This window comes from Brassica oleracea, chromosome C7, assembly GCF_000695525.1.
Source record: "Brassica oleracea var. oleracea cultivar TO1000 chromosome C7, BOL, whole genome shotgun sequence".
NCBI classification, from domain to species: Eukaryota; Viridiplantae; Streptophyta; class Magnoliopsida; order Brassicales; family Brassicaceae; genus Brassica; species Brassica oleracea.
The window spans coordinates 45,271,428-45,299,355 of record NC_027754.1 but is presented as its reverse complement, the minus strand read 5'-3'; the positions used below and the strand labels follow the sequence as shown (position 1 = coordinate 45,299,355).

At 35.4% G+C, this 27,928-nt stretch overlaps 3 protein-coding genes across 5 annotated transcripts; 2 read left to right on the top strand and 1 right to left on the bottom strand.

The window, feature by feature from the left end:
• The first annotated feature begins 3,588 nt into the window (after nt 1–3,588).
• Nucleotides 3,589–8,297, top strand: LOC106305763 (cadmium/zinc-transporting ATPase HMA2-like). 2 transcript variants are annotated; one of them, XM_013742137.1, is made up of 9 exons: nt 3,589–3,742; nt 4,045–4,251; nt 4,952–5,209; nt 5,490–5,587; nt 5,661–6,054; nt 6,149–6,476; nt 6,564–6,766; nt 6,852–7,048; nt 7,124–8,297. In XM_013742137.1, exons 2-9 carry the CDS (start codon nt 4,059–4,061, stop codon nt 8,159–8,161), a joined length of 2,709 nt encoding a protein of 902 aa, XP_013597591.1. In that variant the 5' UTR covers nt 3,589–3,742; nt 4,045–4,058; the 3' UTR covers nt 8,162–8,297. The 2 variants fall into 2 exon arrangements, with proteins under 2 accessions (XP_013597591.1, XP_013597590.1); XM_013742136.1 differs by having other exon boundaries at nt 6,846–7,048.
• A 63-nt stretch (nt 8,298–8,360) lies between these two features.
• On the bottom strand, nt 8,361–13,943 carry LOC106305762 (probable helicase MAGATAMA 3). Of its 2 annotated transcripts, none has more exons than XM_013742134.1 (8): nt 13,733–13,943; nt 12,321–13,554; nt 11,491–11,670; nt 11,285–11,380; nt 11,083–11,206; nt 10,846–10,978; nt 9,000–10,763; nt 8,361–8,916 (listed from the first exon to the last, which is right to left on the bottom strand). In XM_013742134.1, exons 2-8 carry the CDS (start codon nt 13,501–13,503, stop codon nt 8,521–8,523), a joined length of 3,876 nt encoding a protein of 1,291 aa, XP_013597588.1. In that variant the 5' UTR covers nt 13,504–13,554; nt 13,733–13,943; the 3' UTR covers nt 8,361–8,520. The 2 variants fall into 2 exon arrangements, with proteins under 2 accessions (XP_013597588.1, XP_013597589.1); XM_013742135.1 differs by having other exon boundaries at nt 12,321–13,551.
• Nucleotides 13,944–22,033: 8,090 nt separating this feature from the next.
• LOC106301220 (auxin response factor 16) lies at nt 22,034–25,190 on the top strand. The gene is made up of 4 exons (XM_013737572.1): nt 22,034–22,191; nt 22,739–23,836; nt 24,057–24,874; nt 24,970–25,190. Exons 2-4 carry the CDS (start codon nt 22,760–22,762, stop codon nt 25,037–25,039), a joined length of 1,965 nt encoding a protein of 654 aa, XP_013593026.1. The 5' UTR covers nt 22,034–22,191; nt 22,739–22,759; the 3' UTR covers nt 25,040–25,190.
• The last annotated feature ends 2,738 nt before the right edge of the window (nt 25,191–27,928 follow it).

The following is a 27,928-nucleotide window of genomic DNA, read 5'->3' as shown; positions in this document are numbered from 1 at the left end:
ATGAGAGTCTATCAAACATCCGCAAATGTTTCTGGTCTCCTTGATTTTACATAAAAGTTATCTCCTCAAACATTGAATGTACGTTCATTAATGCATATTTTGCACAAGTTGAGATATTAATTGCAAAAAAAAAAAAATTGAGGGGATCTGTTTAGGTCATAACATGGTTAAGTTTTAAGCCTACTAAAATGATACGCATCGATATTTATTTATTTTAATTGATTAGAACAAAAAGATGGGATATATGCGAGCAATATTTTATAGAATTAACTCTAGCGTAAAAGCTTGAGAATAAAATTTTTGGAATTTTTTTATTTACTTGATTTATTTACTCTAGTGATCAATAAGACATATCCATCAAGGCATCAACATTCTGTAATCCAATAGATCTCCGAATTAGTGCATCACTAATACATATCCACCACTATTATAATTCATATTCGCAAACTAAACTTTTGAAAAAACTGACAAACTAAACTTTAAAATGCTCGTCTTGAGGTAACTTGTAAAGTAAGGTATTACTTCAATCTGAATCTGAGTTCTTACATCTTTCAAAGGAAGCAAAAAGAGAGATGTATAGGTCACTTCTTATCAAACGAGAAATATTTTGGGAATTTAATTCAAGAAACAAATTCACTGAATTATTTAGAGATTTTTTTGGTAAAAGTAATTTAGAGAATTCGGTAGCTATAGATGCCTTTCCCAATTTATACTATTTCATAGCAATAAATTATTTCTAATCATTAGCAACAATATATATTAGTTTTTAAAATAAATAATATATAAAGGTAAAGTTTACTATTTCAGGAAACAGTTCCGAAGATTGAGGAACTAATATTTTAATATTTTAATGTATCAGGTGGTAGAACAAATATAAGTAGAACAACTTATCGAAACACAGAAGAAGGTTATCTATCATTGCAGTTCATATTTCAATTATATTCTCTACCACTAGACGTTTGTTTATAATAATATCTGTTTAGTGTTTGGCTCATTTACGTTGCCTTTTACGTTGATATATATTTTGTTAAAAAGGAAAGTAAGTTGTTTTGTTTTGAAACATTAGTAGATTCCTCCACTACTCGAACCTTTTGGAAAGATAGTGGAAGTGCGCTGCTTAAATTATTTCTGGTCTTCTTTTACGCAAAAGACTTTAGTCTTTGATTCTTTATGATCTCAAAGGGACGCATATATAAACTTTCAAATATAAAATAAATGTGGAATATTTAGGCTATAGGGGGGGGCTTAGGCCATCTTCGGTCGTTCAATGCTGAAAGGTTTTAAATAGCGTCATACAATCAGGATGCTCGGGCCGTTTTTACATGTTCGGTTCTATAATTAACTCCTTTAAAAATAACCCTATCTATATTCTAACTTCGTTTTGACAAACATTATAAGTATACACATGTGTAATACACTAATACTTCTTGCTAAAAGTGGATATACCGAGAAGTACGTGCTAGTTAAGATGTCAAAATAAATCTGAGTATGGTTATATAAACAATTTATGTATACTAAATAAATCTGAGTATGGTTATCAAAATCTCCCTAGAGAAACTAGACAAAGTGAATGTCACTTGGGAAATATTTGGTGAGAATCGACAACACGAAAAAAACAGTGTGGACTATACTCTGCAAGTTGGGAACAATGGCAATAAAGGCCAATAATGGAAGATTTGGTGGGAAATGCCACACTTTAGCTCTAATGACATTTTTTTAAAAAAATATTGAAGATTAACTCAATCCAACAATTACAAAACATTTCGATAATTATGGTGATGACTATCTTCGCAATCATATTGACGACGACAACAATGATGCGAACAGCCACATTGTTACTGTAACCACTCTGAAATTGTGGCTTCTATTTAATCTGTCAACAATAACATGTTTATCTTGATTAGATTTTTTTGGGTTAGATTTAATGTTTATCTCTTTGTTAAACCAACATAATTTCGGTAGGAGAATGTATCATATCCATAATTATTTTCAAAATATCTGCTAATTCAAAGTATACATGTTACAATTGTTACAAGTAATCTCTCTCAGGGGTAAAAGGCTTAAAAAGCAAGATTACTTTTTTGGTACAAATGAAAGATTACTTTCTAGTAGAAAGTTTCTATTGTTACCGCCATCGACAACAACAAAAATTATGTGGCCAAGTTGGGCCAAGTCTTAGGTTTGACTATGGTCAGTGGTCCCATTACTTTGTGTATGTGAATGTGATGGTTTTAACTTTTAACTAGCACTCTTCTATGATAAAAATCCTTTGACGCTCCTTATTGTATAATATGTGTTCGAGTTTACAGAGGTGAGTATCGCGGCTTGTAATAGTTATGTTAGTTTGGTGGCCAAATCAAACTCCTTAAGGAGTTACATTACAAAAAGCTAGGAACGGAAGCAATAAAGAAACTCAATCTCTAAATAGCCATCAAAATTGATTAGATGAAGTCAATTTAGTAAACAACGTCTAGGTGACTAGAAAGCTAAGAATTAAATGAATCGGTAGGTTGAATTTTGGTGAGATAACATATGTTGCTCTCTCGCCATAGTTCATAATTAAATGGTGATCATATATAGGTCTGGTCTCAAGCCTACGCCAGTAAAGGACATAAAGCCAAGCATGGGAAGGTGGCACAGCTAGCACCTTCAGTAATGCACGTTAATAGATTTTTGGTTATATTTTACGAGTATTATTTACAAGTATTAATGAATGTAAGTAAATGATATTTTATATTTTCTATACAACTTCAAAATAAATTTGGATTTTATATTTCTTAGAACAAAAAGCAATTCTGAAACTATTTCACATTATATGATGTTTATTCCCCTAATACTTTCACATTTAGCCTCATTTAGAGAATCTATCTAACCTTACCAAAATAATAAGGAAAAAAACTGTAAAAAACATTGAAATGAGGAATCACACATAGATTTCCATTCTGTAAGCTTGTACTTTGGATTCTCCACTATAATTTGTAGTACACTATCTTTTGCCAAACATACATCTATCTTTTTGCAAAGGCTTGACAAAAATAGTTTAAAGCATATTGTATAATGTATGCCTGCCTAAAACCGTGAACCATCGAACAAGTTCTCTTTTTCCCCTATTTTTTTTAACTCAAACGTTTCTTCAGTCTCAGTATGTTTATTATTTTAAAGTCTTTGAATATGTAAATAGAAAATTCTTGGATAGATATAGTAGTTTAATTTGTAGTCTCTGAAATGATTTAAGTAAATATAAATTCTTAAATGTTTTACCAAAATTAATGAAACTGCAAAACTAGAATGGAACATTGAGATTTGAGAGAATAGGAATCAGAAACAAGCAGCCTACCACAGAACTATGGAATTTACATTATTGTCATACTATATATGAGGATTCTTTACACAACCATAATACATTATTATCAACATAAATAAAGGAATTTACATTTATTACGATAATTTATTCAAAGATTCTTTACACAACAAATATTAATTCGGAAAGCATATTATCATGGCAATGAAGTTAATTAAACCCACCAATGATCTTTAACCACCCTTTCTAACACATTTGCCTATATAAAGAAACCACATCTCTCATCTTCTTTCACCCTCAGATCATTATAATCTCCACATAGGAAAAACAAAAAAACTCTCCTCTCTTTGACTAATTAACAAAGTATATAAATGGAACCAAACTAAACCGGTCCGGTAATTGCTCTCTGTCCCTCGGCTACCTCTGTCTCTATCTCCTCCGGTATTCTTCTTCTCCTGTCTTCTTCACATACATCTCAATGACCTCTCTTTTTTTTTCTGAAATGTCAGTATTTTTAATGAGAGAACTCAAAACTCATTTCTTTTTTTCGACAAGTGTAGAATGAACCTAACGACAACGTAATCAAACATCTTGTTATAGACATATCTTTGACACGTTACGTGCATTTCCCCAATACATTCTTGCTTATATCTTACATCAGCTGCCACGAAATCGTGTTCAGCACATAAACACAAAAACCCATAAGTAAGATTCTCACAGTTTTTGGTTTCGTTCTTTCGCAGATTTGTAAGCAAAAATGACGTTCAAGAACGAGAAGAAGATGACGAAGAGTTACTTCGACGTTCTTGGAATCTGCTGTACATCAGAAGTTCCTCTGATCGAGAATATCCTCGAGTCTCTAGACGGAATCAAGGAATATTCCGTCATTGTGCCGTCAAAAACCGTCATTGTTGTCCATGATAGCCTCATCATCTCCCAGTTTCACATTGGTAACGTTTTTCATTCCAAAAGAAAAGAACAAATTTTATAAAATGTATTTTGTCTATGTGGTTGTTGATATAATAAACGTTACATCCGAACAAAAACGTCACTTTCAAATAATTAATAATGCTATCTACCAAGGACTGCACTTGAAATTCAATGGGCTAGTTTAGACTCATAGACCCTCGCATACACGCATCACCATAATTTTTGAAATAATTTATGTTAAAAGTTTGGTAAAAAAAAATTAATGTTTTAGAGTTTTCACACCCATTAAAAAAAATTAATTAGAAATGCATTATTTTTGTGATTAACTACTTTCTTAACTTTTAGTCAATCAAAATTTAATAAGAATTAATTTATTCAAAATTTATAATTTACTATGATTACCTAATTAAAAACACATTAAAAATAATGTATTTAAAAAAAAAAAAATTTGTCTAAAACATGAATCATCTTAGTGAGAACAACTACCATACAACCATTACATGCTATAGATGCTAGGCAGTTTACATAACACTTCAAAATATTACATCGTGACCTCATTACATTACGTAACGTACCTTTCACATGATTAACGTTTATATATTTTCCCTTAATAAATTTTGTAATTTTTATTTTCCCATTGACTCATTAGCTTTGATTACTACTTACTAGAATACAATAGAATATGTTTCTGAATTTATTAAATAATTATATTGGTTGCAGTTAAGGCACTTAACCAAGCCAGGCTAGAAGCAAACGTGAGGGTAACCGGAGAAACGAGCTTTAAAAATAAATGGCCAAGTCCATTCGCGGTTGTTTCCGGCGTTCTCCTCCTCCTTTCATTCTTCAAATATCTCTACTCTCCGTTCCGTTGGCTCGCCGTCGCAGCTGTCGTCGCCGGAATATATCCAATACTAGCTAAATCTGTAGCATCCATTGCAAGGACTAGAATCGACATCAATGTTCTCGTTGTAATAACCGGTAATATTTCCGTGTCATTTTTCTTCTATTTTTCTACACTAAACCACACCGACCGGATCCGATTTTTATATATTTTTATAAAAAATATATTAAAGTTATACTGAAAAAGTAAAAAAAAAATATCAAATATATTTATTTTTTGTTTTCATCATTTATAATATTTTTGTAAAAAATTATTAAAGCTTTTAAATTAAAAGAAACATTAAGAGTCAAAATTAGAGCTCATAGAAATGTTGAGCAGCCCTGAGTTAAGCTAATACTTTTACATTGTTACAAACAGTGGGAGCAACACTCGGTATGCAAGACTACACAGAAGCTGCAGCTGTTGTCTTCTTATTCACAATAGCTGAGTGGCTCCAATCTAGGGCAAGCTACAAGGTTTTTACTTCCACCATTTCTTGTCATGCAAGTTACCAAAGATGCTGTGATTTGATCAAGTGTTTGGTTTCAGGCAAGCGCGGTGATGCAGTCGCTAATGAGTTTAGCGCCACAGAATGCGGTGATTGCAGAGACAGGAGAAGAAGTTGAAGTGGATGAGCTCAAGATCAACACTGTTATAGCAGTCAAAGCTGGCGAAACCATACCTATTGATGGAGTTGTTGTGGATGGAAACTGTGAGGTTGATGAGAAAACTTTAACCGGTGAAGCCTTCCCTGTGCCTAAACTGAGAGATTCAACTGTTTGGGCTGGAACCATTAATCTAAATGGTTACATAACCGTGAAAACAACTTCTCTAGCTGAGGATTGTGTTGTTGCAAAGATGGCTAAGCTAGTGGAAGAAGCTCAGAACAGCAAAACCGAGACTCAGAGATTTATAGACCAATGTTCTAAGTACTATACTCCAGGTTAGTAAACAGAACCAGCAACTGATTCTTGTTCTTTGTGTGTTTTGAGTTGTGTAGTGATTGAGACCTCATCTTCTATTTGCCTTGTATGCAGCGATCATCATAATATCACTCTCTTTTGTGGTTATCCCATTCGCTTTAAAGGCTCACAACATGAAACATTGGCTGCACTTAGCACTAGTTGTGTTAGTAAGCGCTTGTCCTTGTGGTCTTATTCTCTCAACACCAGTAGCCACTTTCTGTGCTCTCACTAAGGCAGCCACATCAGGACTTTTGATCAAAGGAGCTGATTATCTTGAGACCTTAGCCAAGATCAAAACCGTTGCTTTTGACAAAACTGGGACCATCACTAGAGGCGAGTTCATCGTCATTGATTTCAAGTCACTCTCCAGAGATATAAGCCTGCACAGATTGCTTTACTGGTGAAACATCTGTTATGTTCTGTCCTTTTAACCCCATTTTAGCTTTCTTTATTTTGTTTGAGAGTTTTGGAATGTAACTTCTGCTAGGGTATCAAGCGTGGAGAGCAAGTCAAGCCATCCAATAGCTGCTGCACTTGTGGACTATGCAAAATCTGTCTATGTTGAACCAAAGCCTGAAGCGGTTGAGGACTATCAGAACTTTCCAGGAGAAGGTATCTATGGGAAGATTGATGACAAAGAAGTCTATATTGGGAACAAAAGGATTGCCTCCAGAGCTGGATGTTCATCAGGTGCATATCAAATGAATCTTTGAGGTTTTTGGTTTTTGTTTACACTCTGATTGTTCTTTGCTTTGGTGTATGTACATAGTTCCAGATACCGATGTTGATACTAAAGGAGGAAAGACTGTTGGATATGTCTATGTTGGAGAAACACTTGCTGGTAGCTTCAATCTCTCAGATGCTTGTAGATCTGGTGTAGCTCAAGCGATGAAAGAACTGAAATCTTTAGGGATTAAGACTGCAATGCTTACTGGAGATAACCAAGCTGCAGCAATGCATGCTCAAGAACAGGTGAGAGTCAGTCTTTTGAGTTTAATGCCTCTCTTGAAACTAGTTTTCACTGAAAATGTTATGTTGAATAAACAGCTAGGGAATGCTATAGATATCATTCATGCAGAGCTTCTTCCAGAAGGCAAATCTGAAATCATCAAAGAGTTTAAGAGAGAAGGTCCAACGGCTATGGTGGGAGATGGATTGAATGATGCACCAGCTTTGGCTACGGCTGATATTGGCATCTCAATGGGTATCTCAGGCTCAGCTCTTGCAACAGAGACTGGCAATATAATCTTGATGTCTAATGACATCAGGAGAATACCACAAGGGATAAGGCTTGCACGCAGAGCTAAAAGGAAAGTGGTGGAGAATGTGGTCTTGTCCATCACTATGAAAGGAGCAATTCTTGGTTTGGCATTTGCTGGTTACCCGTTGATTTGGGCAGCTGTGCTTGCAGATGTGGGGACTTGTCTACTTGTGATTCTTAATAGCATGTTGTTGCTTAGGGATAAACAAAAAGGTGGAAACAAATGTTATAGGTCTTCTTCTCCTCCTTGTGTCTTAAACGGGGAGAAACATGAAGGTGGTGCTGCTGGGGACATGGAAGCAGGCTTGTTACCACCAACGAGGAGTGATAAGCATTGCAAGTCAAGCTGTTGTGGAAAGAAGAAACAGAAGAAAGTGATGAAGCCGCACCATGGTCACTCTGGTTGTTGTGACAAGAAACAGAAAGAAAATGTAAAGATTGTGAGGAAGAGCTGTGACTCAGGGTGTTGTGGTAGTGGTAACAAGACTCAGCAACCAGACCAAGACGAGGGCTGTCATGACATGCTATCGGAGGAGATAAGACTTGACGTTGGTGATGGTGGTGATTGCAAGTCCGTTTGTTGTGGAACTGGCACAATTCAACAAGAAGGTTCTTCAAACTTAGTCAATCTGGATGGAGAAGTGAAAGTCTCGGTCACAGGTTGTTGCTCAAGGCCTGCTGAACATGTGGTAGCTAGCTTGAAAGTGAAGAGCAATGGGCACTTTGAAAGTTCCAAGGAAGATAAAGAAGAGACCTGTTCTGAGGTGAAAATGAACTGTGGTAACAGGGAGAGGAGTCACAGTCATGATCACCACCATGCTTGAAAGAGATTGTTATTGAGTTCGCTTTAGCTTCTCGCTCACTTTTGTAACCTTTTTCATCTTGGAATCATATATCAGCAAAGATGATGTATTATTGATGTGGATTCATTGAGGAATCCTTTTCATTTGCTATCTCAAGTCAAAAAGTGTTCAAAGTATATTACCAACGACGCAAGCTTCATTTCCAAAGTGGTTGAATCTGTTAAAACTTAAAAAGAGAAATTGACAGACATTTAAAGAATATATGATTTTTCATTGATATAAAAAAAGATTATATGTACAAAACGCCAACACATTGAACTGGCCAGTGTGGGGGGGTATGGAGATTACTCGGGTAAGAACTATTGTAAGACTTAAACAAATTAGTCTCTTCTCCCAAAAGGCCGTCCAAAATTTTGCCTCCTCTGGATCGTCCCATGTTGCCAAGACTGATCAGAATCATCAACTACTGAATTCTCCCTTCGAAAATTACCATTTCTTGGAAACGTCGTCATCCTTGTGCTAAGCTGCTGCTGCTGCCTCTCGTCGTCTTCTGATGGTGTCCCTGACCTTGTCTCATTGTGCAGCATATCGATGGATCTGGTCCTTGACCCACCTGGCCTAAAACCTCTAGCATTAGGCGCTTTAGGGATAAAGCTAGGTACAGGAAAATCCTTGGGAAGAGACTCCATCTCCATAAAACAGTTCCTTTCTCGGGCGTCCGTGATCAGTGCTGCCCAATCCTCACACTTCATCAGAGCAGATGCGTTTCCCATCACCTGTTCAAGAAAAAAAGACAAGAGTCTCAAGAAACACCAAAAATATTATTATATCAACAGAAAAATAAGTACGTGCATCATACCCATAGAGCTCTTTTGGCACGTGTGAGAGCAACATTCATCCGTCGTATATCAGCAACGAACCCAACCCCGTGACTGGAAGCACGCACACATGACATGATTATGACATCACGTTCTTGACCCTGAAACGCGTCTACGGTATTAATATAAATCTCTTTCACTTCATCTGGTCCCAAAGCGTTTCCAAACTCCATTTTCAGGCATTTTAGCTGCAGTTTATATGGAGTTATCACCCCAACAGAGACTTTACCCCCACCCAATGACTTGAGAGTTCTCTGAAGATGCATGTAAAGTCCAACACAGAAGCGAGCTTCATCAATGTTCTCGTAAGAAACTGATCCACCTCTATGGGATTCTCGTCCATGACTGATGTTAAAGAAAAGGTAAGGCTTGAGGACAGAATCTTTGTAGTAAATCTCGTCAGGAGCAGTGGTAACACTTTCACTGTCAGTGAGGCGTCCTTGGTAGAAATATCGTGAAGGGAAATCACGAATCTGAGGATGCATCCTATACTGAAGAGTTAGCAACAAAGTTGGGCAGCCTGCTAACTGAAACCTTTCAAAGAGACTTCTGCTGTATAACAGGGTTCCAGCAGCTTTGCTGATAACTGTAGCAGGAAGCTGCTGAGGATCACCAACAAGTACACATCTTGCAGCACCAAGAGCAAGTGGAGGAAGAACTCCAACTTCACTAGCTTGGGCAGCCTCGTCGATGACCACCATATCGAAGCCATGTGTAAGACGAGAAAACAGTTTACGACCACTGCTTGATACGGTTGTAAAAACAATTTCAGCCTCGTTAGCGAAACTCGCCTCAAGACTTGCGCGAGCTTCTTCGAGGTTAAAACTGTTACCAGCGCGAAACTTCCCCTCAACAATTAGAAGGCGAGACATTTCAACAAGATCTTTATCTCTGGCTTCCACCACAGCAGAAAGGCGCTGTAACAATGCATCTCTGGTCTGGTCTCTAACCATAAGAACATCAGGGTCAACACCAACGGATCCCTGCGAACGATTAGTAAAGGCCGCAGCAGTAAGTTCCCTTTTAAGTCCAGCAATTTCTTGAGAGAGCTGAGCTTCTCGTAACCTGAGGTTGTGCATGTGTCCTAGAATTTCATCACGGGACTTGGCTAATAGCTGATCACTTCTTCGCTCCACAGAGACTGCTTGAGCAGCTCTAGTTTGAGTATCAACACCTACTCGAGCAACATCAGGTCGATAAACCCTCATTTCCCCATCAATAAAACCACGATCAAGGACACGTGAGAGAAGTTCATCGGTCGCAGCATTCGAAGGAGCACAAACGAGCATCCTTGGTTTCGCACACAGTTTTGGCAGAGTACGGAATAGGTTCTGATCCATGTTTTGTAGGACTTCGTCAATAGACCCCGACACAATATTATCTGAACTGCCCTCATTAACTTGTTTATAACTTTCAGGAGCTAATTTCTTCAGCAAGGAAGTGTAATACTGCTGATACTGAACCAAATGGATGACATTCAACATTCCCCACACGGTGTGTGTCTTGCCTGTTCCAGGAGGGCCTTGGACAAGAGTAAATGGCCATGGATCTTGCCTCTTAGCCCCACTGCTGGTACCAGCTGCAGTGTGCATTGCAGCCCAATGGATTGCAGCCAACTGTGGAGCATTAAAGCTTCTATGCAAATGGCCAGCAAAGCTCGGAGTAAAACAATCGGGTACTGTAGGAGTTTGCTCACCGTAATTAGGAAACTGCTCGGGGCTGGGTCTGAGAATTGCATTTTGCATCTGAAGGATATAATAAGAATTTGACAGCGTCAGAATAACTGAAAGCGTCTATGAAAGATTTGTTAGAGGAAAGATTACCAACCTGTGGGTTAAGCTGACCAAATGCATGCAAAGCAACATATTCCCTCTGTGTGGTTGCAAGCGAACCAAGCACTGTCAGATGCCAGATCTCCTTAGGTTTAAGCTTTCGTAAAATATGATTATCATCAACATTGCTGGAAAAGAAAATTACAAAGGAAATAAGAGAAATGAAATAATTCTTTCAGTAAGAATGGATAAAACTCAGATATAGTATCAATAGCTAAAGGTAAGTATATACCTGCCGGAGTCATAAGAGTCTCCAACATAGAAATGGAGAATCGCTCCATGGGGATCTCGAGTATCAACAGGTATATATCTCCTAACTGTACCAGCTACACGTCCACCATCCTCATGCTCTCCTTCTAAACATAAAAGTACAAAATTAAAGAATTCGGAGAGAAGCATAGCAATATGAAAACCACCAAGAATTATAACTTTACCTGATTCAGGCACAGGAGTTGACAGAACTGCAACATCACCCTCCTTAAAAGGCCATTTACATTCATTTAGTGAATTAAGTATCACATCATACCAACCTAAACCAGGTGAAAACAAAGGTTAGCAGTCAGGTAACAAGAGAAACAAAGGGTTAACATTGTTGGCCACGGGGCTTTTAAATGTCTATTAGGTCAGTGGTGATTATTACCTCGCTCTCTTCGTTCCACGAACTTTATTCTGACCTTCATGTATGAATTTGCCTCGCATGATTCTTCCCATGAACTGTAAAGCTGTGCCCGGCACTCCTCAAAAAGTAAAGGTTCAAACACTCTAACATACTCATCCATGGATTCAAACCGCTCAGGAACACACTGGAGCTCAGTATCCTCTAAGATACAAGAAAATTGTATGCCAAAGTCAATAACACAATGGCAAAAAAAAAAAACAGAAAAGACAAACATATGAAAAGGTTAAAGTGAATCATTATCATCCATACAAGTCAAGCATCTCCAGTGTGAGGTGTACAGAAAATACCAGAAGCATGTCAATCATAAAGCCAATCAATGTCCAATATTCAGTTTCATTAACAGATCTATCAACTTTTATATAAGCATTTAAGCATCCAATTTCCCCATACTTGACCAAAAACGCCTACTTACCCAAGATAATTGAAACTTTTATATTCCCGAGTGTTCAGTGCCGTAACAGGCAATAGTACCAAAAATGAAAATATTACAATACAACAGGAGAGAGTAACATTTACTGCAGAGAACTGAGATATGAACCAGGACAAGTGCATAAAAATACTAACACAAACTAGAAGTACTCTGTCATCTAAAAGTATGATTTAATCGTATCACCTTCCAAATCATGTGGCCATTATGATTCTCACTGAGCCATGATTGAGGACACAGGGAACTGGCACCAATAGATTTAATTGGCATATAAATTTCTTACCTTAAATCAAGAGAACTTAATTAAAAAAGTAGGAGCACTCAAACACGAGTTCCATAAGCAGATAAACAATATAGGACATACCTGGATGATGCCAGAACTTTTCGTTGGTCACCTCTCGTATAAGACGCTCCACAGACGTATCTTGGTATTGAGTACTATTTGTGACTGGCTTCTTGAACGAAGTAAGCTTCTTGTTTCCGAACTTTGAGTCTGCAGAACTTTGACTGCGCAAGGAGACTTGTCTACTTGACGACTGACCAGGCTTCGACTGTGAATATGTTGGTTGCTTCCATGAACCCTGCCTTGACACAGATGTCGTTGTCCCCTCTGAAGAAGGTCCTGCATCCCCGTTCATCCGCCTAGTTTTAGCAACCAATCCGGGTTGTGATTCCCCATTAGATTCTGACTTCTGTTCAGACGTTCCTTGCTCAGCACCTGCGCGAGATTCTCTAACAGTGCGTGTGACAACAGGCTGTGGGAAATTCTGTCTTCTAGGTGTTGTGGTCTTAATAGGGCCAGCTTGCTTGACATCTTCGGGGTTGAGAAACATAGTCTGCCTGTTGCGTTTCTTTCCCAACATGGTCTCTTTCTGTTGATCCCACTTTCTTTTGACAGTGGTATTTGCGCACTTGATTGCATGCCTTGCTTCAACTCCTTTCGTTTCTCTCTGCTTCACAGTTAAACCCTGCTCTTGCGGACCATCTATAGACGCACCATCTTTACCACTGCCTTCTGAAATCAGGTTGACGTTCCTCTTTTGAAGACCAGAGTCTGAGGTAACATCTAATCCTACTGTGCTACAACCTTTCTCTGTAACTTTAGAATCATCAGAAGAGACACCAGTTTCTGGCATCGCCATACTACCATGTACATTCTCACCGGCAGGAACCTCAGACTCCATCAATTCCCCTTCTTCTCTCTCAGGTGCTCCAGCATCATCTGGAACTACTGATGATGAAGCAACATTCGCTTCCTTATGAGCAACATTCGCTTCCTTATGAGCAACCTCGTCTGTCTTCCGTTCAACCACTACATCTGTATGTTGAGAAGCCGTGGGGCGGACAAAAGGCTGAAAGCCAGACGCCGTTGATGCATGCGAGAACACTCTGCTGTTTGCTTTATCTTGGGGTGTTGCCAGCAAGCCAGCAGAAGTATTGGGGCTTGCAGATGGGATAGCCTTCTGAGGCTGATTCACACTACCACCATCATCATCTTCCGTAGGAAGTTCATTAAGATCAAATAACAATTTTCCTTCTGAAGCCATCTCGAAATGTATTATAAACGCAATCAAAAGACGTATCGTATCCCCCAGCTTCTGCAGAGGAAAAAGTTCAAATCACAAATCAAACAATATCGTATCCCTCAAATGGGATCCAATCTAGTGCTTTACTCAGTTCGAATGGATTCAATTCGAATTCGATTCAGGCAAACAGCAATCACGCACACGAATTAACAAAAGTCAAAATCGAAGATCGAGATCTAAGCAAACGAACCACTGACGGTGTCGGTGAGGGGAGGGGGGGCGGCAGAAGCAACGAGGAGAAAGTTTGAAACGGCGGAGGATCAATCGACGGCGACGGAGATAGATCGGAGATCTGGGATCTTGGTTTGACGGAGGAGAGAGCGGAGAATCTGGTGGTGGAGAGACGATGAGGGAGAGAGAGAGAGTTTTGATCGAAACTAGGTTTTAATGTAATTTTTATTTTATTATATGGTTTGCTGATAGCGAATTTATTTAAAAAATCAGGGATACGCTATTTATTACGATTAAAATAAATAACTAAGAGCTCCATCTTCTGGTCAACATGTGTCGTATAGGGTAGATTTTGTACCGAATATGGTGTGAGTTATTTGGGTTTTAGCAAGGATAGTTGAAGTTGTATAATAATTACAGCAGAAATATATAATCTATATACGGTGTAAATGTGAAATGATGCATGACGATAACAAGTTGGCTGAAGAAGTTGAGCCAGAGCTGTTCTAAAAAAGCCAGGTCTCTTGACTCTCAGTAGCGACAAATCTTAGAACAATCTTTTCATGTAGATCCAGAGATGGCATGTTTATACGTCCAGGCCCAGAACAATTGGGCCGTTACAAGTCATACTAAAAGTCTTAACTAAACGGGCTTAGTGACAAAAACTGATATTTTCAAAAGGATCAGGTTATATTGGAATATATTTATCTATTTACAGTAGAGTTGGAAGAGGCTCATCACAAGCCCACTAAGAACTACAAAAATCAGATCTGACTCATTAAATAAAATAGTGACAAAACGTACTTGATTATAAATAGAAGACTAATCGGATCCGCGCACCTCATCTTTGTATATAAATAAAATAGTTAAATGATATTGATATATAACAAAGAGTTGTTCAAAAAAGATATATAACAAAGTAATGTGTTTAATACGAGCGCCTATGCAAATATTTTCCAAAAATTACATGTAACTGATATTTGAGAATGTACTTAGGCCTGGGTTCGCGGGTCAACCCGCCCCACACGACCCGCCAATCCGCGGATCGTTTCTTTTTTTTTAGTTAAAATTTCGACCCGCTCAACCCGCAAAGAAATAAACTAATACCCGCACCCGTCCCGCTTTATTTTGCGGGTAACCCGCGGGATCCGCGGGATATATTTTTAATTAAAAATAATAATTATTTAATTAGTTTTTCTATAAAATAATATATTTATAAGTAATTTATTATATTATTTTTTAAAAATTTAATTATTTTTTTTTAAAAAAAAATTATTTTTCTAAAAAAAATCGAATTTTTCAAAAAAAAAAAAATTATTTTTTATTTTATTTTGTGGGTTGGCGGGTATCCGCAAATCAAAATCCACCAACCCGCACCCGCCCCGCAAAAAATAGTCTTAACCCGCACCCGCATCCGCGACTTGATTTTTTCAAAACGCTCGACTCGCACCTGTCCCGCGGCGGATCAAATGGGGCGGGCCCCGCAGGCTTTGAATTAAATTCCCATGCCTAAATGTACTCGACTTGAATGTTCTTGTTTGTGTAGTCGATGCATATGTTCTGTTATTAGATTTATATACTTTTAAAAAAAATTAGTCGCTAAACTTTATAATTTATAACGGGTTTGCGGGTGTTTTCTCTACTATTATATATGACTAACTTTTGAGAATGCACTCAACTTGATTCTTCTTGATCATCTCGTGTTGTCGATGCATACATTTGTTTGATTTTATATTTGTTAACCTTTTTCTATGAGATTGGTATTCAATTTCTTTTAAGATATCTATTCTCCTAAGATGCAAAAATTTTGAGATTTAAGTATACTTGATAGCTTTAGTAAATTAAAAGATGGCTATTTAGATTTGAAATATATATAATAAGTATAAATTTGATTTAAGAGAAATGATATTGTTATATTAAAAATGAAGAAAGAATTTTATAACTGATAAAACCCAAAATATAAAAATAAACATACAGGAACTGATCAACCTTGGTATTTTCCAACTTTATTGTCTTCGTGAACAACTTCTTAGATTTAGATTTTATGTATTTCAAGTAGGCATCTTCTTCCTTGCACTTGGAAAATAGGGTTAAAAATCTTCAAAGAATATTTTTTTTAAGAAAAAAACCTTCAGAGAAATTTTGAGAGTTAATACTACCATAAACACTTATATATTCAATACAAACCTCTCCATCAGAATGAGTGGATTAATCAGTTTCAATCCGGGAACATTAGGGTCCAAAATTTGGGTTTACAGTTTGGGTTTAGGGTTTAGAATTTGGGTTTATCGTATAAGATTTGGGTTTAGGGTTTACTATTTGGGTTTACTATTTAGGTTTAGGGTATAGGGTTTGGGTTTAGTATTTAGGGGTTAGATTTAGATTTAGGGTTTAGAGTTTAGAATTTAGAGTTTTGTTAGGCATTATTCTTTTTTTCAACTATTTTAAATTTTTTAAATAAAATTTAATATTTTTTATTATTTATCTAGGTGGCAATTTAATTGGTTATAAGAGGGCTGGTGAATTTAAAGGTTGGGTGAACCTAATTTTTGTCCAAAATAAAACGTAAGAGATGTATATAAATAAAACGCAAGAGATGTATGGCGATTTCATATGAACAATACTTAGGTTCACCCCTATGGTGAATGGTTAAATTCACCACACTCTTCATAACCAATCAAAATACCTTGTAGAAATAGTTTAAAAAGACAATAAAAATAAATAAATAAATAGCTGGAAAAAAAACAACACTGATATTAATTAGCGTCATCTGCAAAATTCTAAATTCTAAAAACCTAAACTCTAAAACCATAAACCCTAAATCTAAAACACTAAACCATAAACCCTAATCCTAAAATCTAATCCCTAAATCTTAAACCCTAAACTCAAACTCTACACAATAAACCCTAAATCCTAAAATCTAAACCCTAAAGCCTAAACCCAAAACTCTAAACCCTAAACTCTAAATCTTAAAATCTAAACCCTAAATCCTAAACTCTAAACCCAAAACTTTAAATCTTAAACCCAAACCCTAAATTATAAACCTTAAACCCTAAACCCAAAACTTTAGATCTTAAACCCAAACCCTAAATCATAAACACTAAACCCAAACCTCTAAACCGTAAACCTTAATCTTATTAACTAGCAGATGGGTTTACGGTTTAGAGGTTTGGGTTTAGGTTTTAGGATTCAGAGTTTAGAGTTTAGGATTTGAAGTTTTGGGTTTAGAGTTTAAGATTTGAGTTTAGGGTTTAGGATTTAGGATTTAGGGTTTAGATTTTAGGGTTTATGATTTAGAGTTTTGGGTTTAGGGTTTAGATTTTAGGATTTAAGGTTTATTGTTTAAAGTTTGGGTTTAAGGTTTAAGATTTAGGGTTTAGATTTTAGGATTGGGATATATGGTTTAGTGTTTCAGATTTATGATTTATGGTTTTTTAGACGGCGTTAATTGACGTCGGTGTTGTTTTTTTTCAGCTATTTTTTTATATTTTTATTGTCTTTTTTAACTACTCCTACGTGGTATTTTGATTGGCTATGAAAAGTGTGGTGAATTTAACCATTCACCATAGGAGTGAACCTAAGTATTGTTCATTTCATATTAGTGAGCTAATCAATTTCGTATTTAATAATTAAAGTTTTCATTGATTGTAGGGATTTTATATTTGGTATATTCTTTTCTAAAGTTCGGAAAGATATGTTGGGTCCGATTGGTAATGGTTGTACCTTAAAATTTTTGCCGTAAAAAAAATCTGTAAACTTTTTGATGTGGCTTTAAATTTTATTGCTATAGAATTTTATGAAAAGCACTAAAAAATTGCTTTGGATATTTGGCTATGCAGAGAACTTATACAACTGTAGGTTATTTCAAGAGCTGTGGTTTCAAAAAAAAAATTAAAGCTTGATTTCTCTGAATCCGGTGCTGTAAAAATAAATAGGGTTGTGGATAGCAGCACCTAACAATCACCCCGTCGTAAAATTTTATGAAGAAGGAATGTTAAAAGCAGAGCATATCACACGGAAGATAAATGCTAAATTTTAGGTGTAGATATGTAAAGTAATTAATATGACAGTTCATTTTAATCGAAAACCAAGATATTTTTTTTATAAAACTATGGTTTATTTTGTTAGTGGCATAAGGTTGTAATTATTAAAAAAAACTAAGGGGTATTTCAAATTTGTACTCTTGTTTTATTAGTTTATACATGTTAAAAGCATAGCATATCAACGCTAAATTTTAGGTGTAGATATGTAAAATAATTAATATGGCAGTTCATTTTAATCGGAAACCAAGATAATTTTTTATAAAACTATGGTTTATTTTGTTAGTGGCATAAGGTTGTAATTATTAAAGAAAACTAAGGGATATTTCAAATTTGTACTCTTTTATAGTTTAGATATCAGATTAAACGATGGAACAGTCAAAAACGTATAGAAAAAGAGAGCATAGCTTCTTCGATCACCACAAAAGTCTTGGACGAGCTCGTCCTATATGACCAGACACCAAAAATAAAGAGATGGTTGCGAACACTTCTAGTTTTTGCAACTGACCAAGCTTTTTGTTTATTTCTGATTATTAATACTAAAATCTACGGAAGTATGAATTTTATAATTCTTCATCATTGACAGGATATGCAATCCACAAATAGGATAAATGATTTTAAATAATAATATGTTATTTGTGAAGACAAATAGTGAGAAAGAAAAGGACAAGAGAGAGTCAATGTCTATAACGACTGTTTGTGTCTGATCCCAGTTCATGTCTTTATATGTCTCCTCCTTAAAAGGTCGCTTTACAATTTACTCTCTTTGTTGTTTGAGCTTTCATCTCTCTTTATCATCTATCTTTTCAAATTAACTCCATAACTGTGGGAAAACCCTTTAGTAAAAAAATAAAAATAAAAAAAAACCCTTTAGTCAAAAAAAAAAAAAAAAAAAAAAAAATTAGTCAAAAAAAAACTGTGGGAAAACCCCTTAAAAATCTTGAAGCGTGCGTCGTTTACTATCTCTACAATTCAAGATTTTATTTACAACAAAAAAAAAACAGGTTTATTCCAGTTTGATTCATATAAATTACTTTGTATTAATTTTCTTTTCTCTGTGGTTTGACAATTGACTTAGTACACTTGTGCACTCGCAAGAACAAGAATAACTAAACGCGATCAATTTGCAAGTACAAAGTTAACGCTGAGAAGAGACTACAGCAAAGTTCTTAATGATAAAAAAAATATTATACTAATGTTCTCGTAATTAAATACTTGGTCCTTTAATCTACGGATTTCTAAGTATTAATTTTACTTGACATTATCAAAGTCCCAAGGAGTATATAATTCTAAACTTGGCGTACAAAACTATAAATTATACCTATTAGAAAAATATTAACAATCTTCAATTGGCACGCATCAAAACGTATGGTCAAACATGAGGAGTATTTACATGCAAAACCAAATCTGACCGACTAAAGAAGACATTCAGAGATCAGATTTCAGATCCACTGGTTTATCTCTGTGACGAAATTGCCCTCGTGACATGCAAATATTACTGAATGGACATAAATGGAGACACACGTTAATAACTATTGACAAGGAGAGTCCTAATGTTGACCTACAATATAACAATATATAAACAGACACTTCAAAATTAACCATGGTTAGTCGCACGTGTTATGCCCTCTGGTCAAATATGTTTTCTCATTGTTGATTTCTTGTTATGAATTCTTGTTCATATTACTGTTTAAACTTTAGTAATGTTTTAATTTTGAACTGGAATAGTATTTTCGGGTTCGCATAAACATTACTATAAAAAGCTGACACAATGGCAAAAATGTGATGATAAAATCACTGTCAAAAGTTGTTCAGAAAAAGTGTTAAAATATGTTTTGCGTTTACTTTTTTAACCAAAAAACTTAACCGTCAATCGCGTAGATTTTGGCGAATTTATATAATATATTTCATAAATGTAATAGATCTTGAACTATATTAGGTTTATCTGCACGTAGATAATTTGATTTTTTTTTACTAATCTGATAATGAGTGTTTATTTACGAATGGCGTAGATCAAACTCTTCGTAATAATGGAGAAGCTTATCTCTTACGACAAGAAAATACAAAGACACATGCGGAAATTTATTGAGCCTTGCGTGCTATCATCGTAGTATTGATATCTGGAAACATGGGGTCATAGTTATAGTTTTACAAGAGAAATTTTCCAAATGTTTTCTTTTTAATTTCTTTCTATATCAAAAGCATTTAGTTCATTCTTTGCAAGTTAAGCATACATTTTAATATTATTATTTACTCAAAAAGCAAGTAAAAACATGAGTAACTAACCATAATACCATATATACTAGATGCCGGACATTATGCAACATTTTTCATTTACATCGTTACTTACAAGATTACTACTTATTTAGTCAAAAGTCTAAAGGCAATTTAAAACTTAAGAAACGAACCAAAGTAAAATACAGGAAACTGTGCAGCATGTTTAATAAAACATCTGAATATAGTTGCTTATATTGGTTAGAGAAGGACTGTTTGGTATCAAACCGATATTTGAACTGTGTGTATGATAATGGATGATTCTAGTTAATTAGTCTTCGCATGTGTTGTGAATTGATTCCAAATCTATTCAAAAATAAAATGACACTAAAAGCAAAATGTTTCTTAATATAGATGAAAACAAAAAGTATAAAATACCATATTCTTTGAAAACATTGAACTATTTCAGATAATCAAAGTATATAATAGAAACATAGTCAAATAGTAGTAAAAATAAATAATCTTGAAATACAATGGTAAACGGCAAATGATCTTTTAATATCTATTTGGATATCACTTTGAAATAAATGTTAGGAGGTTGATTGTTTCCAGTTTTTGAAATAGTTTTTGGCTTTTGTTTTTCTAAAACAATTAAAACAATATATACTAGAAACAAATCAGATTTAGTAAAAAGCATATGTTTAATATATATATAATACAAAAATAAATTTCTAATAAGAACATTTCTAAAACTTGTCAATAAAATTAACTTAAGTATTTAAATTTACTTTTATGTAGAGTTTACATGTTTTGTTAATAATCTATTGGTATTATTTATTTATTTTTGATATCTTCTTTTAGTAATTTAAGTTTGTTTTTAAATCAATTTATAATTTATAAATTTTTAAAATAAAAGAAACATTAATTAAATCTAGGAAAACAAAAATATTATTAAAAAATTAAAATTTAGAAAATAAAAAATCTAAACTCTAAAATCTAAAACCAAAATCCAACATTTTCTAGTTTGTTGTTTTAAAAAAATTTATATTTATTTTTAGTACAAATAAAAAAATAATGATCCAACTTAAGTAAGTTTTTTAAACTAATCAACACGTATTAATTGTTGATAATAACATTTTCTTTTTATTAATATTAAAAACAGAAACTAAAAACTAAAAACTAAAATCTAGAAAAACCATTCATGTTTTAAAAAAAAAAAAAAATCTATTGCAAAAACAGAAACTAAAACTAAAAACCAAAATCTAAAAATATAAAATCTAAAAATTAAAAACTAAAATCTAAAAACCAGCAAAACAATGAACACCTAAATATGATGCTTGTATGCACAATATTATACTAGCAGGAGATAAGTAGTATATGGGTTTATGAGTCGTGCCATACTGATAAAGGCTGTATTTTAGACAGTCTTGTAATTAATTACATAAAAACGAAAGCAGGACTGTATTTTTGTAAATCGCGTTATTACCCTTTGAACAGAGTGGTCTTAATAACCAATATAACCATGGTCAGCGACAGCAAATTGATAACATGAATAGCATCAACAAACTATCGTGTTCCGTAAACAATAAGATAAAAATTAAATGATATTGGGATTACCAAACGGTTAACATTAGTAAATTCAAAGAACAATTAATGGCTGAGTTAGAAAATAAAATTTGAATAGTAAAGTAATTAGATGCTTCTAATCAGATTTCAAGGAGATATGTCGGAAGCACCGACGACACGTGCGGACCCGTCACGTGCCCGATTTAACTCTTTACTCGTATGTCGATATTTTTCGTTATATATAAACATTTTATAATATATTTTTACACTCCGTATTGTCGATTTTTATGCCCGGAATCAAGGGTTTGACTTACCAAATTGTTACCATTTTGGGAGCGTAATTTAAATGATTTAAAACATTGCAATTTTTAATTTTTAATTTTTAATCTGATCAAAATCACAACATGTGAATGAGTTAATGAAAGTTGAAAAAATAAATGGCTTTTATATATTTATTTTATTTTCCAGAAAGCCAAACCTTTCTCCTTCATATACACGAACCCTTTTCATTTCCCTCTGTACAGCAAAAGTGAACTCTTATCCGATTCTGAAGCAGAAACTTAGCTGCAGAATCTTCAGATTCTCAAGAAACCAAGAGAAGGGTTTTTTAGAACATAATCTTCAAGAACTTGTCTCAGATCTACTACTACTGTTCAAGGTTTGAACTCTTTAACTTCTGTCTTAAATCTTCTCTGTTTGATCAAATCCTTGTATGAATTTCATCTTTATTAAAAAATATTAATCAGTTCCGTGCGATATTTTAATTTGATTAGCTTAATCTTGATCTGTTCTATGTTCTTCTCTCTACTTTTCAAAAAGTTTTACTGTTTCAGTTCTTCCCAAAGTGACCGATCTGTGACTTTCTTGCTTTATCTTCCTAGCAACACAACCTGGAGCAGGCTTTTAAACTTGAACTGTTATTGATCTCTTATTGAATTATCTGAAGTTTTCTTGATAATCATATTCAATCTCTCACCGAATCTATCTAGACATAACCCTTTTGTCGGATTTTCAGGAAACTTTTTTTTTCCGGGAAAATCTCGGTTGTTAGGTATAAGAGAGTTGACTGATTCAAAAGACTAAAAGCTTTTTAACATTTTAAAAGTACTTCAAACAACCAAAAAAAGCATATGCTTTTGTGTTCTGTCTTATCTACTTTGTTCAAACAAAAACTGATAATCTTTTTATTTCATTTTCATTTGTAGGTATTATTACATTTGAAAGAGATGATAAATGTAATGGATCCGATGAAAAGCGGATCAGAGAAAGGTTTAGATCCACAGCTATGGCATGCATGCGCTGGCGGCATGGTCCGTATGCCACCTGTGAACTCCAAAGTCTTCTACTTCCCTCAAGGACACGCTGAAAACGCTTACGACCACGTAGATTTCAAGAACCTCCCTATCCCTCCCATGGTCTTATGCCGTGTCTTGGCCATCAAGTACATGGCTGATCCTGAATCCGACGAGGTTTTCGCCAAACTGAGACTGATCCCTCTAAAAGACGACGATCACGAGTACGGAGATGGTCAAGAAGGTAACGGTTTCGAGAGTAACAGCGAGAAGACTCCTTCCTTTGCCAAGACTCTGACTCAGTCCGATGCTAACAACGGTGGGGGCTTCTCTGTCCCGCGCTACTGCGCGGAGACGATCTTCCCGAGGCTGGATTACAACGCCGAGCCGCCTGTTCAGACCATTCTCGCCAAAGATGTTCACGGAGATGTATGGAAGTTCAGACATATCTACAGAGGCACGCCGCGTCGACATCTCCTCACTACAGGGTGGAGTAACTTCGTGAACCAGAAGAAGCTTGTGGCGGGAGACTCCATCGTCTTCATGAGAGCTGAGAGTGGAGATCTCTGCGTAGGCATCAGGAGGGCTAAGAGAGGAGGGATTGGGAACGGACCTGATTATTCGCCTGGTTGGAACCCTATCGGTGGAAGCTGCGGCTACTCTTCTCTTTTGAGAGAAGATGAGAGTAATAGTTTGAGGAGGAGTAACTGTTCTCTTGCTGATAGAAAAGGAAAGGTGGCGGCTGAGTCTGTTATAGAGGCCGCCACGCTTGCTTTAAGTGGAAGGGGCTTTGAGGTTGTGTACTATCCTAGGGCTAGCACGTCTGAGTTTTGCGTCAAGGCGTTGGATGCTAGGGCAGCGATGAGGATTCCTTGGTGCTCAGGTATGAGGTTTAAAATGGCGTTTGAGACTGAAGATTCGTCGAGGATAAGTTGGTTTATGGGGACTGTGTCGGCTGTTAGTGTCTCTGATCCTATCCGTTGGCCTAACTCTCCTTGGCGGCTTCTACAGGTAAAAAACCCTAAGAAGTTTCGGTTATGTTTTATGAGCTTCCAACTTAAAACCAAGATTGATCCGTCTCGCTTATATATTATTTAGGATCCCTTAGCGATAAATGGATTGATCCGTCTCACTTATATATTATTTAAGATCCCTTTGGACTATGTTTTCTCTTTTGTACTTTTCTTGTGACCCAAGAAAGACTAAAGGTTTGCATTTTGTGTGTTTTCAGGTGGCTTGGGATGAGCCGGACCTACTCCAAAACGTGAAGCGGGTTAACCCGTGGTTAGTTGAACTGGTATCCAACGTACACCCCATCCCACTCACGTCGTTTTCGCCGCCAAGGAAGAAGATGAGGCTTCCTCAGCATCCGGATTACAACAACTTAATCAACTCAATCCCAGTACCTTCTTTCCCAAGCAACCCTCTCATAAGATCAAACCCGTTAAGCTCTGTTCTGGACAACGTTCCCGTGGGTTTACAGGGAGCCAGGCATAATGCTCATCAGTACTACGGGTTATCATCTTCTGATCTCCACCATTACTACTTAAACAGACCTCCTCCTCCTCCGCAACCATCAGCTCTCCCTCTTTCTCAGCCATTAGGGTTGCGAAACATCGATAGCAGAAACGAGAAAGGGTTCTGTTTCTTGACCATGGGGACAACACCGTGTAATGATGATACAGAATCTAAAAAGTCTCACATTGTCTTGTTCGGGAAGCTGATACTACCTGAGGAGCAGATCTCAGAGAAAGGGTCAACGGATACTGCAAACACGTCAGGCGGATCGAAACTATCTTCATCAGACGAAGGTTCACCTTGCTCCAACAAAGCTCATGATGCAGCAGGTTTGGAGACAGGGCACTGTAAAGTGTTTATGGAGTCAGACGACGTCGGTCGAACGTTAGACCTGTCAGTTCTTGGCTCGTACGAGGAGCTGAGTAGGAAACTCTCTGACATGTTTGGTATTCAAAAGGCTGAGATGTTGAGCTCTGTTCTCTATAGGGATGCATCTGGAGCCATCAAGTACGCAGGAAACGAACCTTTCAGGTAAAAAAACAAAATGCATATTCTCATGTTTTTAAAATATGCATGTGATGGTGAATAAAACATGTAATTAATAATTGTTTTGTATTTTTGATCAGTGAGTTCTTGAAGACAGCTCGGAGATTGACGATTGTGACTGAGCAAGGAAGCGAGAGCGTTGTAGTATAAGTGGGTTGAGTGTTTTTGTTGGAGCTTGGAAGTCAAAGCTTTGGAGCTTGAAGCGTTTTTTAATTTTATTATTTTAGTTCCACTATTTTTGAATTTCTGTAATTTTCAAAATACAGTCGCAATCTATTGGCAAATAAATAGATTCATCTTCTCTCTTTTTTTTCAAGATCACTAAATGTATATATCTTTAATTTTTTTGTAAGACTGTTTCAAAACATCGAATCAGCGGCCTAGCTGATCGAATCAATTATTAGTACCTAACAATTTTTAAAAAAAACTATGATAGGTAAAATCTATTATTTTGTCCGTAGGCGTAGGATCCTGTGGTTGTATCCAACAATGTATTTTCCCATGTTGCTCCAATACCTAACATTTTAAAACGACTAACATACCTAAAACGATTTTAACAACATAATTTATTTTCAAAAGAAAAAAAAAACAAAAAGAACAACAGTTTAGCATTGATGAAATTGTATTTTATTTACAAAATCTGAATTAAATGATTATGTAGCTTGATAAAACCTAGCGACTAAAATTGATCTTCGCATTGTTTTTTGTTTGTTTTGTCTATAATTTGTAGTACATACAAACCGCATGAACTAACGGACTTCAATCAAAGATTGGTTTCATGGCATTAGTTTATAGTTGGTTCTGTATCGTGTATTGATTGATATTATGTAACATATATAGTGTGATATCTTTTTAACTAAATGGTAGGAAGGTATGAAAAGTATTAAATCTGTAAGACAATTAGTTATGGATGATGCGAGGGCCATGTTTCTAGGCACATGCACAACAAACAACGGTCGGATCCTATGTTTGACAAAACACTTAGTCCTCAACAACAAAGTTTAGTTGGATCTTCCTGTTTTCATTTTGTTACTGAATTTTTTATTAAAATAATTACAGGTTCTGAAACGAAAATTCCTTATCATCTTCGGCCTCTTCTAATTAATTGCATTTAATTTTTTTTCTTTCCAAAAGTACTATATTATCTCGGTTGTCGACGTCAAATGTAGTTCTAGCTCACTTTCTCTTTTCTTGTTTAATGTAAAAAGTTTTCTAAGTACAAAAGGTATTGGTCATTTGCACCCTTACGTTCTTTATTGGCTAATAGTAATTAAACTAAATGTGATGTATCCATGAAACATGATTATTTATATCATATTAAGAAGTGTTATTTGAGATTTGAGAGATATGAACATTGTAAATGGAGCCAAAGCCCGATTCATGCGACTTGATTAGAGTTTATATAAATGGAGCCACAGCCCGATTCATGCGGCTCAAAGAGATATGAACATTGTAAAGATATATGAGCATTAACTGCATATCTGAATAAAAGCAAAAACTAGGGGTATACATTATTCAAAAGTGATAGTGACAACCCTACGTCTGAAGTTGACTCTTGAACCACACATGGTCACAATTCACAATCCCAAGAAAAGATTATAAGAGAAAGCAAACAACAAAACGAGAGATACATGGGGAGTCTTGATTTGGATTAATCATACAAGTTTTTAAATGACGATGAATATATGTATTGGAAAATATAATATCGAGGAGTAGCAGATACTTATGGTTTTGCAATAAACTTTGTTAACCATGGTTGAGTTAAGACGATAGTGTGACAAAAGTCAAAGGGGGGAGAAGAGACAGAGTAGCGAGCGTTGTGGCAAATAATTAATCTATTAAAAAGGAAAGAAAATAAGAAGACAAGAGAATTAAAAAGAAGCACGAGGTAGACAAAGATTCGTGAGGCAAGGAAATGCCAACTCGAAGACCTTTCTTTACGTGAAGAAACATCAATGCATGTGTCATCTTCCTTCACAAAATATTATATCTGTCATTGTCTTCTCCTCCACGTTCGTTGTCAATGTGTCCATATCTACGTTATTTCCTGGTTTTTTCCCCTTAATTGAGTTCTCTTTTATTGTCTACTTTTACTAAAAATATAATACTAATCTCGAGATTTACAACCACCGAATAAATTTCATAGCGCTTAGCTTACGTAACATTAGAAAAATATTTGTGTTTCTTGACTATATGATCTCAGATTCGATCGGTGTTTATACTGTTTAGCAAACAATCGGAACAAGTGTCTTGTTTGCATTCTCTTTTTTTTTTCATACAATATAAACTACAAATACGAAATGTAAAGTTTGCATTCCTCAGCTAACTATTATATTATGTATACAATGAACTATAGTTTATATATTTTAGTTGGCCTTTCATACCTTTTGTTTCTTTTACTATATAGATATGTATGTATATCGATATTATTTGTTCTATATAGCATTTTGCTTCTTGTAGTAACTTTTACAGTTTTGATGTCGGCAGTGGTAGTAAATAGTAAAAATAATTTTATAGGGGATTTTGGTGGAGGAGCATTGTCGGTTTTTATTGGATTCGTGTCGTCGGTTTTCACTAAGTTCGTGGTGTTGAATATCGCCGGTCAAAAGATTACTCATAAACTTTGTTGGAATTCTTGGCTTCGTACCTTGTAACGTTATCGGAAGATCGGGTTTGAAAGTTTCAGAGATCCTTGGGTTTTGGCGTTTTTCGATCATTAGTCGTTTTTCTTGCATTCGGTGTTGTTTAACTCGTTATTTGATTAGTCTGTTACGAGTTACTCTGTATCGCTATCAAAAATTAAAATGGTAATAAATCTTAATCATTTATCCAAAAAAATTTGGTGGAGGAGCATATTTTCTGATAACTGTAACACAAATTAAAACTCCGGTAAAAATACTAGTGATAACAGTTGCCAAATTTTATATGGTAGCCATCTAGACTATGGTGTATTAATATTTAATATATGTTGACAAGAAATTTAAACATTAGGACAAATTTTTTTTTTTTAACATATACTAGATTTTGACCCGCGCTTCG

Bases quoted from the DNA above. Each gene is read 5' to 3' on its own strand.
- LOC106305762 (XM_013742134.1), bottom strand. From the start codon at position 13,503: ATGGCTTCAGAAGGAAAATTGTTATTTGATCTTAATGAACTTCCTACG. The intron at 11,671-12,320 runs GTATGTCCTATA...CTTGTATCTTAG, and splicing joins AAAGTTCTGGCATCATCCAG to AGGATACTGAGCTCCAGTGT. The intron at 11,207-11,284 runs GTAAAGTTATAA...TTTTATGTTTAG, and splicing joins AACTCCTGTGCCTGAATCAG to AAGGAGAGCATGAGGATGGT.
- LOC106305763 (XM_013742136.1), top strand. From the start codon at position 4,059: ATGACGTTCAAGAACGAGAAGAAGATGACGAAGAGTTACTTCGACGTT. The intron at 5,210-5,489 runs GTAATATTTCCG...TGTTACAAACAG, and splicing joins TGTTCTCGTTGTAATAACCG to TGGGAGCAACACTCGGTATG. The intron at 6,055-6,148 runs GTTAGTAAACAG...CCTTGTATGCAG, and splicing joins TTCTAAGTACTATACTCCAG to CGATCATCATAATATCACTC.
- LOC106301220 (XM_013737572.1), top strand. From the start codon at position 22,760: ATGATAAATGTAATGGATCCGATGAAAAGCGGATCAGAGAAAGGTTTA. The intron at 23,837-24,056 runs GTAAAAAACCCT...GTGTGTTTTCAG, and splicing joins CTCCTTGGCGGCTTCTACAG to GTGGCTTGGGATGAGCCGGA. The intron at 24,875-24,969 runs GTAAAAAAACAA...ATTTTTGATCAG, and splicing joins GCAGGAAACGAACCTTTCAG to TGAGTTCTTGAAGACAGCTC.